The 14002-nt window shown below is 43.2% G+C and overlaps 1 protein-coding gene across 1 annotated transcript in view; it reads right to left on the bottom strand.

Moving 5' to 3' along the window:
- The window catches only part of LOC127236882 (S-adenosyl-L-methionine-dependent tRNA 4-demethylwyosine synthase TYW1), an 80152-nt gene that overhangs the window by 34624 nt on the left and 31526 nt on the right, over window positions 1–14002 (bottom strand). The window contains exons 12-13 of the mRNA XM_051204807.1: window positions 3961–4138; window positions 3256–3391 (exon numbers count right to left, since the gene is read on the bottom strand). Coding sequence (XP_051060764.1) covers window positions 3256–3391; window positions 3961–4138 — 314 coding nt within the window. The remainder of the gene's footprint in view (window positions 1–3255; window positions 3392–3960; window positions 4139–14002) is intronic.

The following is a 14002-nucleotide window of genomic DNA, read 5'->3' as shown; positions in this document are numbered from 1 at the left end:
ATCTTGAAAACCATTTGTCAGTTTTAGATAGTAGCTGCTGCTGTTCAAGCCCCAATCTTCTCGGGGCTGACCTCAATATACAAGTAGCTTGGAGAAAAAAGAAAGTTTACCAAACCAAAAGAAAAGAAGTAGTGTTTCCTGAAAGTCACCCTCTGTTCTGTTTATTTATAGTCAGCTAGCTCATCAAGATGTAGAAATTTCTGGAATCAATTTTTCAGCGCTACAAAACAACCATCATAATTTCAGCAAACTTCCAAAGACAAATACCAATTATAAAATACGGCTATTTTATGTTGGGAACTTTGGTAGGGAGGCTGCTTTGTTTTGGGGGCACAGCAGCCCAGGTGGTAGGAGTGTGAATGGAGAAAGTGACCTCAAAACCGACAGGAAGCACGCACGTGCACACACACACACACACACACACACACACACACACACACACACACACACACACACACGGGGGGGGGAGGGAGGGGGGGAGGGACAGAGGGAGAGAGAGAGGGAGAGAATGTGCACACAGAAAAGGCTAGGCAAGATACAGTCCCAACACATACCCTATGACCCAATGCATCCAAACAGACTCTGCCTCCTACTTCTTTCCATTAGGTCAGAGCCCTCAGGATCCAACTATACCCAGCCAGAGGTGCATTGCATCTTATTCTCTGCCTTCTTCTCCTGGCAGTCTCTCAATCCAATCAAATTGCCAATCAGGATTAACCATCATGGAGCTGAAGAGATGGGTCAAGGACCTGAATTCAGTTCCCAGACCATATCAAGCAGCTCATTTGCCTGTAATTCCAGCTCCTCTTCTGGTCTCTGCATCCAACACCCCCACACCCCCACACACACAAATAAAAATATCTTTAAAAAGAAAATTACAGCCGGGCAGTGGTGGCGCACACCTTTAATCCCAGCACTCAGAGGCAGAGGCAAATCTCTGAGCTGGAGGCCAGCCTGGTCTATACAGCAAGTCCCAGGATAACCAAGGCTACACAGAGAAACCTTATCTCAAATAAGAAAAAAGTAAAGAAAGATTACACTACATATCTTTACTCCTTTACAGTTCTTCTTATTAACCCCTAATTTCAACATTTAGCCTATAACACTTGCAAAGTCAGATGAGAAGGTCAACTATTAAATGTTCATTGTACAAGTGAATTGTTGGACATGTGTAAACACTGGTTTGTTTAAATGGTAGGCACAGGGTTGGAAAGATGCCAAAAGTCTGTAAAATGCTTGCTGTACAAGCAGGAAGACCTGAGGTTAATCTCCAGAACACACAAAAGAGCTGGCTATGGTGACATGTGCCTGCAACTCTAGTGTTTAAGGTCTCAGGCCCAGGACAGACTGTCTCAAAATAACCAGGGGGACATCTGAGGTTGGTCTCTAGCCTGCATACATACATGTATACCTGAACACCTGTAAACACAAATATTAACTAGTACAGAATACCCCACTCCTATGACAAGCACCCCCTTAACAAAACAAGTGAGTGACATAACTCCAGGCCATCAGGCCATCAAACATTTCAACATCTGGAGTTTTTCGAGCTAACATTTGCTTAGGTATTTTGTTCTGTTGTGAGGGGGGCAGGGTCTCACTATGTCTCACCTTGAAATCACAGAATAAATACCTGGGGCATAAAATCCAGTGACAAAGGACTTGCCTAGCATGTATGTGGTCTCACCTTCAATGAGAAAGGAAAAGTAGTACACACAAGAGCCAACTACTTCCAAGAAGACACTAAAACTTCTTTTAAAGATTTGTCTCATTATTTATTTACATGTATATCTGTATGACTCTGTGTGTTCATGCATATGAGTACAAGTGCCCACTGGAACCAGGAAAGGGCATCAGATCTCCTGGAATTAGAGTTATAGTAGTTGTGAACTACTGGGAACTGACCTCATATCATCTGCAAGAGCAGTACAGGCTTTTAACCACTGAGCCATCTGCCCAGTCCATGACATTAAATTCAGATGTTCTAACTTCAACTACTTATGAGCTCACACCAACACTCAGTTACTCAGGAGCTCACACCGACACTCAGTTACTCAGGAGCTCACATCGACATTCAGTTACTCAGGAGCTCACACCGACACTCAGTTACTCAGGAGTTCACACCAACACTCAGTTACTCAGGAGTTCACACCAACACTCAGTTACTCAGGAGTTCACACCAACACTCAGTTACTCAGGAGTTCACACCGACATTCAGTTACTCAGGAGCTCACATACTTGATTTCAAAAATTTCTATAAATCAATTTTGTAGTTAAACAAGATTATCTGCTGACATCCCAAGTAGGCATGCTGAATGCTGCTACCCAACATACTGCAGTATAGACTTTGTGATGATGTTATTCTTTCTAAATGCATGACAGGAAGATGATACCAAATGGACACAGAGCCAAAACACTAAAGACAAACCTGATAAGAGAAATGCTCCTTGCTCCTCAAAAAATCAGATTTTTGATCCAGAAAGTTGATAAGTAAACCAGAAAGCCAGTAAGATGGTTCGGTGGGGAAAATCACTTAACACAAATGACACAATGAATTCACTCCCAGACCCCTATGAACATGCTGGATGCAGTGGTGGGCAACTACAATCCCAGGACTGCTACAACAACATGGAAGCTGCAGACAAGAGAATCAGCAGAAGCTTGAGGGTGAGCTAGCCTGGACTACTCAATAGCAGACCCAATAAGAAATCATTCCTCAATGTAGTAGGGGAGAACTAACTCCCAAATGCTGTCTTCATGCCATGGTATGTGTCCATACACACATATCACACTCTCCCCAGCCACCCCATAATAATAATAACAACAACAACAGTAACTTCTTAAAAACTAAAGATGTAGGGTTGCAGTTAACACAAGACCAAGTTTGCCTTCCAGCATCCATACGGGGAAGGTCCACAATTGCCTGTTATCTGATGCCCTCTTCTGGCCTCTGACAGATGGCTCCGCGGTCTAGAGTATTAGCTGCTCGTGCATAGGACCTGGATTCAGTCCCTATCACCCATGTAGCCAGGGGACCTAATGCCCTCTTCTGATCTCCTGGTGTACAAGGCACATAGTACACATGAAGGAAAACACTCACACATGTAACTCTTTAAAAAAAAAAAAAAATTAAAGAAAAAAATTTTAAAAAGTCAGCATTTTAATCTTTCTGTATTTTAAAGAAAAACGAAGTAAACACAGCTCTGTTCATTTCCCCTCCTTTACTTATTTTTAGGATGACGTCACAATCCTTACCTTTGCAGCTAAGGCTTTCAAACTGTCTAGGAAGCGCTGCCAAAAATCTTTGAAGAGCGGGCGGTCAATCTTCTTCAGGCTATCTTTGGTGCTGGCGTCCACACTGACATACAGCTGAGTAACTGGTATGAGGTTCCTTGGTAATAAAAAAGGGAACAAAAGAGAAAATAATGCCTACATCAGGATCTCATGATATAAAATCTATAGTCTATAAGAGACAACTAATATTGTGCTGGTCTAGAAGTGCCCCACGTGCCCAAAGCAACTATTTTGTTTTCTTTTTGACAGAGCTTGGCACTCTACCACTGAGGTATAGCCCAGGTCCACAATGATTTTATAATGTGACACAATGGGAAGTCTCTGATTGTTTTTCAAATGCCTGGACATGGAGCCCAATAAGCTGACACATAGCATTAACTATTTGATGCTGGCTCATCTTTGAATACTAGGTTTCACCGAAAAATAGACAAAATGAAACCTAGCTTGAGACCTGTAGCCATGGCATAGCAGGTGGAAACCCCTAACTGTGCAGTATCTGGACCAATGGGTCACCTGCATCCTCAGATCACTAGTGGAATCTCCATGGGACTGTAAATGGCACCCAGCCCAGACACCTTATGAGGAGAGCACAGAGCCATACCCATGCTTCAGAATAAGAAATGGGTGCCTATAGCCTCACTAGGCCTGAGACACCAGACAGCTCACCTGATTTCCTCGGGGAACTGTGCGTTGGTGACAAGGAAACTGGAGATCCCATGCTGGTGGAGCAGCTTCAGAAGTCGGTTGATCTCTGGGTACATTATGGGCTCCCCCACAAGGGACAATGCACAGTGCTTGACCTCCATCCCCTCTTCAAACCGCTCTTCCTTGAGCCCTGGCACACCTGTGAGTGCAGGGAAAAAACAAAGTCAAATCAAGGCTTAGACACAGAGAACGCCACTTCCGCATCCACCAATGACGCTTTGACGTTAGAGGGAAAGTCCTTTTCTATTTTTCAAAACAGGAGCTCACACTGTGGCCCAGGCAGGCCTGGAACTCTCAGTAATACTCCTTTCTCAGCCTTCCTAGAGCTGAGATTACAGGAGTAAGCCACCACGCCCACCTTAAAACTCAATTCTCACCAGGCTGTTAATCTCAGCACTCAGAGGCAGAGGTCGGCAGATTTCCTTTGAGTTCAAGGCCACTCAAATGTACAGAGCAAGTTCCAGGACAGCCAGAGATACACAGAGAAATCCGGTCTTGAAAAACAAAGCAAATAGAACAACTTTTCCCATGATACCCACTCACTAAGAACTAGTTACTGTAACCCTTTTATCCTAGTTTACTGAACATCACATTAATTATGACTAGTTGGGGAGATGGCAGTCAATAAAATGTTTGCTGAGCAAGCATGAAGATCCAAGTTTGATCCTTAAGATCCCTGTAAAGAAAACAGCCTGAGACCAATAAAATAAAATAAAGGCCAGTTGAATTAGTGCACACCTTTAACCCCAGTTCTCAGGAGCAAAGGCCAGGTGGATCTCTGTGCGTTTGAAGCCAGCCTCATCTACAGAGTGCATTCCAGGACACCCGGGGCTACATAGTGAGACCCCCATCTCAAAAAAAAAAAAAAAAAAAACATGAGGTAGCACCGCAGAAGCAGAGATGGTAGAATGCCTAAGGCTCAGGGCCAGGATGGGCAGAGGCTGAGAAAAGACAACTAAGGCTGCTTGCTTAGGAGCAAAATCACACACACACACACATACACACACACACACACACACACATACTACAGTGAATAATGTCATAGCACTCCAATAATAACAAGAACATTAAATGCACTTGGAATTCCAGCTAGAGCAATATGACAACAAAAGGAGACCAAGGGGATAAAAACCGAAAAAGAAGAAGTCAAACTCTCACTATTTGCTGGTGATATGATAGTTTACATTAAGTGACCCCAAAAATTCTACCAGGGAACTCCTACAACTGATATACACCTTCGGTAAAGTAACAGGATACAAGATTAACTTCAAAACAAAACAAAGCAAAACAACAAACAAACAAACAAAAAACACAGTAGCCCTCCTAAATACAGATGATAAATGGGCTGAGAAAGAAATCAGAGAAACATCACCCTTTACACTAGCCACAAATAACATAAAATATCTTGGGGTAACTCTAACCAAACAAGTGAAAGACCTATATGACAAGAACTTTAAGTATTTAAAGAAATTAAAGAAGATATCAGAAAATGGAAAGATATCCCATGTCTTGGATAGGTACGATCAACACAGTAAAAAATGGCAATCTTATCAAAAGTAATCTACAGATTCAGTGCAATCCCCATCAAAATCCCAGCACAATTCTTCACAGACCTTGAAAGAACAATACCCAACTTCATATGGGAAAACAAAACAAAAAACAGGATAGCCAAAACAACTCTGTACAATAAAAGATCATCTGGGGGCATCACCATCCCTATCTTCAAGCTCTACTATAGAGCCATAGTAATGAAAACAGCTTAGTATTGGCATAAAAATAGACAGGTGGACCAATGGAATCTAATCAAAGACCCTGATATAAACCCACACACCTATAAACACACCTTCTTTTTGACAAAGAAGCTAAAAATATAAAATAGAAAAAAGAAAACATATTTAACAAATGGTGGTGGTATAACTGTCTCTCAACATGTAGAAGAATGCAAATAGACCCATATGTATTGCCATGAACAAAACTCAAATCCAAATGGATCAAAGACCTCAATATAAATCCATCCACACTGAACCTCACAGAAGAGAAAGTGGGAAACACATTTGAATTCATAGGCACAGGAGACCACTTCCTAAATAGAACATCAGTAGCACAGACACTGAGAGCAACAATTAATAAATGGGACCTCCTGAAACTGAGAAGCTTATTCTGTAAAGCAAAGAACACAGTCAACAAGACAAAATAGCTCCCCTATAGAATAGGAAAAGATCTTTACCAACCCCACTTCTAACAGAGGGCTAATCTCCAAAATATATAAAGAACTCAAGAAACAAGATATCAAACTACCAAATAATCCAATTAAAATATGAGGTACAGATCTAAACAGAGAATACTCAACAGAACAATCTCAAATGGTGGAAAGACACTTAACGAAATGCTCAACATCCTTAGTTGTTAGGGAAATGCAAATCAAAACCACTCAAATACCATCTATCATGGATCAGACCGGCTAAGATCAAAAACACCAATGACAGCATATGCTAGAGAGAATGTGGAGAAAGGGAAACACTCCTCCATTGCTGGTGGGAATGCAAACTTATACAGCTTACACTTAAAATTTAACAGAAGCTTAAAAAAAGGGTTTTAGAAACAAAAGAACAGAGACAAGCAAGGTTTCTTGCTGCAGCATTTTTCTCAGTTGAACTCTTTGCTAGAGACAAGCAGATATTCGCGCGGCTCCTTTAAGGGAAGATTCCTTACTTTGAATAAGCGGGGGAAAAAACGCACAGCTTTTAAATAACTCTGCTAACAATTTATTGGTGTGTATGAGAGATGGCAATGGCAGTGACCACATCTCCAAGCCGGCAGCATGCTTTCTGGGTGGCAGCGCAGACCAAGGCTTTGAGCACAGCTTTCCATGCTGGCGGTAAAAGTACCCACCACCATCTTTGGTAAACCGCGGCTGACACAGATATGACTTTCATTTTAACAATGTTGTTGTTTAACAGATAAAGTCTCATGGCCAGAAAAAGATAAAGATTTACAGTAGAGACAGATTCACATTAAGAAAAGGTGCTAAAAGTTTACAGTGTGTTTTTAAAAAATACATAGGCTTGGGAGAGAAAAATAAAATGGTTTTGAAGAGACAAAGAGGAACTGGGTGTTGTAGCACACGCCTTTATTCCCAGCACTATGGAGACAGAGGCAAGCAGATCTCTGTGATTTGCAAAGTAAACCTGGTATGCAGAGTAAATTCCAGGACAGATAAGAGTTACACAGTGAAACCCTATGTCAAAAAATAAAAATATAAAAGTAAAATAAACAGAGTAATAAAGGCACGTAAAGATGACAAGCTCAGAGAGAATCTGGTTACTGTATGCTATTGTGTTGTCTCTACATTGTTTGACTGCTGAGAAAATAACAACAGATAAAGGAAATGCTGCTGCATTAATTCAATTTATATATTTTAAAAATGCTTTGACTCCAACATTTAAGTTCAAGGACAAGTTACTGGGGAAAAGGATTTCTATTTTTGTTTCCACAGAAAATGAAAAGCTGTGGATTCCTTGCAGACTAATGTGGTTTTATCAAGCCAGGCCCCCTGAAACAGAGTTCCTGATGATCCAACATTCAAAACTGCTTGAACAAGGCAGCCATGCAGACTACTGCCATCTTCTCAGGATCCCCCCCATGACAGCGCCCCCTGTCAGCAGGAAGTAGTTTGGAAAGAACGACGCCCAAATTCCCAAACATTGTTTATAAATGTTTGTTTTCATGTAAATGGACTTGGTTATAAATGGGTAATGATCACAGCCAATTATTTTTAAAGGTAAAAAGGGAATTATGGTATTGATATGATTACTTTGTTTTGGAATGGATTTTCATTTATTGATACAATTTAATGTCAATTTTGTGAGATGTGTATTTCTCCTCTTGTTTAGGTATTGTGTTTATATAGAAATATAATGTAGTACAGATTATAGATAATTACCTATGATAGTCAAAGATTAGAGTTAAGTTAGTTAGGTTTTTCAAGATACACAGAGATGTATTTGAGATAGATAGGAATTCTTCAAACCTTTCAAAGACCTACAGAATATGGCATTTAAAGTGGTTTAGGGTTTTTGTGACAGAGAGACATAATTGCTCTTGGCAATACCACCTGCACCAGAAAGGAAGATGGACATCGAAGAAATGCATTATGAAGTTTGCTTCCAATATGGCAAGACTAGCCATTTGGACAAGATACTGCTCTTGTCTGGACTGTTTGACTTTGTGATGTATAAACTGGACATGCAGGACCCACAGGAAAGTGACTCCTGATTCAAGATGGACATTGCTACAGAGATCCTGCTTCATGGAAGAGTCTTCGAGACAGTATGCAGGACACGGAGAAAAGTGACTGACAAACTGCCAATAAAGAAGACAGTTTAAAGTTTTCTGCTTTACTGGAGAGTCTGTCAGACACACTATGGCCTATGGGCTGAAGATGGAAGATTACAGAAGAACTTCGGGTGACTGAAAAAGCAAGATGTCTCTGTCATTTCTAGAGCTTATATATTATCCTTCTGTGGTCTTTGAAGGAGTTGAAGACAGATAGTTATAGTTATAGTTTTCCTTAGTATTAAAGATAAGTTACTTTAGACACACAAAGATAGGATAGATGATGGAATATTTTCTTCAAATCTTGCTAAATGTTAATGGACTAAATAGTGTTAACTGTGATTATTTGATAACTGTTATGTGATATATTTTGCTATGTTAAGGTTAAAACCCTTCATGTTATTTTAGACAGAAAAGAGGAGATGATGGGAGATGTCATTCTGTATATGTTTCTCATACTGGTTAATAATAAAGCACTGTTGGCCAATAGGAAAGGAAGATAGGAGGGACTAGGAGACAAGGAGGAAATAGGAAGTAGTAAGGAGGAGTCAAGATGGAGAGTCTGGAGAGAGATGGACGCCAGCCGCCTCCCCGGTAAGAGAAGGCCATGTGAAGATACATAGAAATGGGTTAATAATTAAAGGCAGAGCTAGCCGATAAGTAACAAGTAACCGGGCCAACAGTATTGTATCAAATACAGAGTCTCTGTGTGTTATTTGGGGCTGGTGGCGTGGTAGCAGGACAAGACCGGGCAGCAGGCAGAAAAACCGTACTCGTTACAGGTACAGATCTAAACAGAGAATACTCAACAGAACAATCTCAAATGGTGGAAAGACACTTAACGAAATGCTCAACATCCTTAGTTGTTAGGGAAATGCAAATCAAAACCATTCAAATACCATCTATCATGGATCAGACCGGCTAAGATCAAAAACACCAATGACAGCATATGCTAGAGAGAATGTGGAGAAAGGGAAACACTCCTCCATTGCTGGTGGGAATGCAAACTTATACAGCTGTTGTGGAAATCAGTATGGCAACTTCTCAGAAAATTAGGGATCAACCTACCTCAAGACCCTGCAATACCACTGTTGGGCATATACCCAAAGGAGACACATTCACACCACAAGGACATTTGCTCAACTATGCTCATAGCAACATTATTTGTAATAGCTGGAACTTGGAAACAACCTAGACACAGGGGTGGGGCGGTGCCTTGGTCCTGCCTCAATGAGATGATGGAACAGACTTAGTAGACTTCCTAGGAGAGGCCTTACCCTCTTTGAGGAGCAGATGGGAGGTGGGGGGGTGTAGTGGGGGGAATCGGAAGGAGAGGAGGGAAGGGGGAACTAGGATTAGAATGTAAAATATAAATTAATAATTTTTTTAAAAGCACTTGGAAATATAAACATGAAAGTGTGTAGTGTCCACCCCTCCCCCATGCCTCCTGCTCCCCACCCCACCCAACCACCATAACAGAGGTCAAAAATCTAAAACTGACAGATGACATCTTTGTGTGCCTGGCACTCTGCATGAGCATTTCCCATCAGTATTTCTGAGTGAGTTTTTTTTCGTGTTATCGAAATCTAAGATTTAACTCAAATAAATCCAAGTTTTAAATAAAACTTGATCCTTAAACTCAGTCTGTGTTGCCAAGACAACCCAGCACTAAGCCTAACAGTCCTGGTTAACTTTAAATTCCCCGTGAGCAGCAGAAGAGAAGGGTGGATCAGCCTCCAACTCTGAATGGGGGACAATGAAGTGCTAGCTGGATCCTGTGGGGCTCAAATTCTGACTCTACTGGGGCCAGTTTGGTACCCTTGGGCAAGGCTCTGGCCTTCTCTTCCCCTAGTGTTTAACATGGTGAATGGAGAGGGAGAACAGGAACAGGAATTAAATTAGAGGCTGGGGATTTGGCTCAGTTGGCCAAGTGCTTGCTTATCAGGCACTGGGGTGCACACCTATAATTCTAGCATTTGGGACGAGAAGGCCGAAGGACCACAAGTTCAGTTATCATCAGCTACATGGTGAATGGGATGCCAGTCTGAGCTACATGAAACTTTGAGGCAACACACGCGTACACACCCCAAAACAAGATGGTGACAGCTGAGGGAACAGCAATGTAGCCAATGTGGAGTGAGCTCCAGCTGAGTCTATGTGGAAGGTATCACAAGCTCGGGTTTCTGCTGACTGGCCATGTGCAGGGAAGAATAAGGGATCCCAAGGAGTGATTAGAGTATGTGGGCTGAGTGACGAGTGACAGAACTCTGACCAACAAAGACAAAAGAAGCAATAAAACAGACAAGATAGGCAGAAAACCATGAGTGACTAGAGTGTTCAAAGTCAGACATGAAGCTGAACCATCTGTCAGACAGCTGAGTGTACATGCAATGTGCAAATGTGGGTTCTAGAAGACAGAATGGCTTCTGGAAACAGCGCATGCACACAAACAGACACACACACACACACACAGAAAGAGAACATGGAGAAATATATACAAGCACAAGGCAAGCATACACACAACACAAATGCATGAGTACACACACACACACAATCCAATTTACAAAACCTTAACCCTTTTGAGTGTTCCTGGTTTTGTTGTTGCTAAGCAACTTCTGCACCGTTTCCCTCATCCCGGGCAGCTTCCTCACCCTGAATCATCACTAAAACAGCCATGAGATGAACTAAGGTGTGAACAGAAGGGGGTTTCAGGATTTAGCCAAACGTTCAAACAGTAAACCAGAGGAACACATGTGTGCTCTGAACACAATATCCTTATTTCCTTTTTGTCACTTGGGACAGGGTCTCACTGTGAAATCCAAGCTAGCTTCAAACTATGCAGCCCAAGGTGTTCTGGAACCTGCTAGCCCCCTGCCTCAGCCTCCTGAGTATCAGGTGAGTACCTCACCAAGCTTGGCTCAAGTATCTCCATATCTGAAGCCAGGGCTAATCAGAAGTCAAGCATTCTCTCTTTATTCTCGTGATGACATAGGTTCCGCCTAAACATCTTGCTGAGAGTGGCGGCCGTGACAAATGACTGGTGGAGACGTCACAGTGTCAGGTGTGTTTATGTGCTTGCACTGGTGCACACATATGTTCAGTGTAAAGACCAGAGGACAATGTCCTCATTCCTCAGGCACCAGCCATCTTGTTGGAATGGGGTCTCTCACAGCCTGTAGATCCCCAAGGAAGTGAGGCTGGTAGGTAGGGAGCCCCAGAGATCCATCTACCTCTGTCTCCCCAGCGCTGGGATTACATGCACATGTCGCCACACCCACATTTCTTTTGTGGGTTGTGGGGACTGAACTCAGGACACCAGGCTTGTCAACAAGCATTGGACTATCTCCTCCGCTCCTACAATGTCAGGGTTTGTGTTCTGTCACCCTCCACCCCTCATATGTCACTTTCAGAAAACAGGGACTGAAGAGATGGCTCCGAGGTTAAGAGCACTTGCTGCTCCTTCAATGAACCCAGATTTGGCCTGAGCACCCACAGGGTGCTCAAAGCCCTCGTCAACTCCAATTCCAGATGATCAGATGCTATCTATCTTCAGGCCTTGGTGGGCACCACACAGACATGCATGCAAACAAAACCCTCATTCACATAAAGGAAAGAAAAACAAGGCAAGCAGCACACGCTCTCTGCACCTCCATGCCGCTTTCCGACGCAGCCTTTGGCAAGCCTTTTGTGTGTTTAAGGACAAACAGGAATGTTTTTGAGACCCAGCATATTATTAATAGTGCAGTCGCCCATTTGGTGGCCCCAGACTTTCTCTGAGAATGCCCGCCTGTCACGGTGGTGTTTGGGAGGGGCAGGGTATAGCATGAGAAGACGCCAGGCTGCACTGAAGTCCTGACCCACTTTTGATCAATGACCAGTTAATTGTGCTTGTGTATAAGGATGCTAACAAAGGGCACGAGAAGAAAGCTATCTAAATGACTGGGTGACAGAGCTGAAGAGACAATGATTGTGCACCCAAGCGGGGAACACAGAAGGAAAGGATTGGGGGGGGGGGGGGAGAAGAGATGTCTTCAAACTGACTGTAGGCTGGCCATTGTGCTAATATTAGAAAATCAGAAACAAAGGGCAACAAGACCCATGATCCTTCCTGTCTTCAAGGCAAAATTATGACATGAGTGAGCCAGCCCCACTGGAAAGAGTGGGTGCCTTCCTGGTGGGGGGGGGGACACTCTAGAAAACAAAGGACCTCAAGCCAGGATAAAGGACATTCTTTTTGTTGTTGTTGGGGTTATGCTTGTTTGTTTGTTTGTTTTTGAGACAGGGCCACATGTAGCCCAGGCTGACCTTGAACTTACTACATACCCAAGGATGACTTTGAACTCCTGATCCTACTGCCTCTGCTTCCCAAGTGCTGGGATTACAAGTGTGCACCACCACACCTGATTTATGTGGGTTAGGGCTAGAGCCCAGGGCTCCATGCACATGCCAGGCAAGCCCTCTCCTGCCTGAGCCACACCCCCAGGATGACAGGCACTGATCTGAGAGTGGAGCTCCAAAGTCAGGCTGGGGTGGAGGTGTCCAGGACAGCTAAGGGAAAAGAGAGGACTTCAAGAATAGACATGCATGGTGGGAAGGGGGGGGGGGATGAAGAAGAAGAGGAGGAAGAAGAAGGTAACAAAGAAGAAGAAAAACTCTTAAGAATTTCTGTTTACAGAACATAAATGCCGTATCAATCTGCATGTGCCTAAGGGACACTAATAACACTCCGTCACTTTCCTTTTCTGTCTCAGTCCCCTCCCACCCACCTCTTTTTTCATTTTTATAAGGCAAGTCTCAAACTTACCATCCTTCTGCATCGACCTCCTGCTAGGAGACGGCAGCACAGACACATGTCCAGCCAATAAATCTATCCTAATGACTCCCAATCAATTTCTCATATTACTGACCTTAGTTAGCAAAGTGCACTGAGTTCTAACATGGAGGTGAGAAACATATACCCTTTTGGTGTGGTGTTGGGAGCCATGGGTGCTGTTGGGCAGGGAGAACAGGCAGCGATGCCTGAGAGGCCTGTGCAATGACTCTACACTGCCGGAAATAAGCGTCCTCCAGGCCAGTTTCCAGGGACAACTCAGACCCATGGAGGACAGAGTGCAGAGCCCTCCTCAGGCTCAGAAAGAGAGCTAGAGTTTCATCTTTAGAGTTGAAGAGCAAGCTGTGAACCTGGGTATGGCAGTACATGACTGGGATCCCTGCATTTGGTGGGGAGCTGAGGCAGGAGGATAGAGTTCAACATCATCCCGGCCTACAGAGTGAGGACTTATCCAACACATAACTAAAGCAAGCTGGTGCAATCTTTAGGTTCAACACTCAGAAAGCAGAGGCAGGCAGGCCTCTGAGTTTGAGGCCAGTCTGTTCTACATAGTGAGTTCCGGCCAGCTAGAGCTGCATAGGATCTTCTCTCACAATGAAAACTAGGGCCAGCAAGATGGCTCAGCAGGTAACAAGCCTGCCAGCTTGCACTTAAACCCCACAACCCATGTAAAGGTAGGACAACTCTCTCCACAAAGTTATCCTCTGGTTTCCACATGTATGCCATGACACGAGCACACATACACACACCCATACACTCACAAAGCTACATACGAACAGACACACAACCACTAACATAAATTTTTTTAAAACTAATTGCAGGACTGGAGAGATGGCT

Source organism: Phodopus roborovskii, unplaced genomic scaffold (genome assembly GCF_943737965.1).
Source record: "Phodopus roborovskii unplaced genomic scaffold, PHOROB, whole genome shotgun sequence".
Taxonomy (NCBI): domain Eukaryota; kingdom Metazoa; phylum Chordata; class Mammalia; order Rodentia; family Cricetidae; genus Phodopus; species Phodopus roborovskii.
This window is presented reverse-complemented; position numbering and strand designations above follow the sequence as displayed.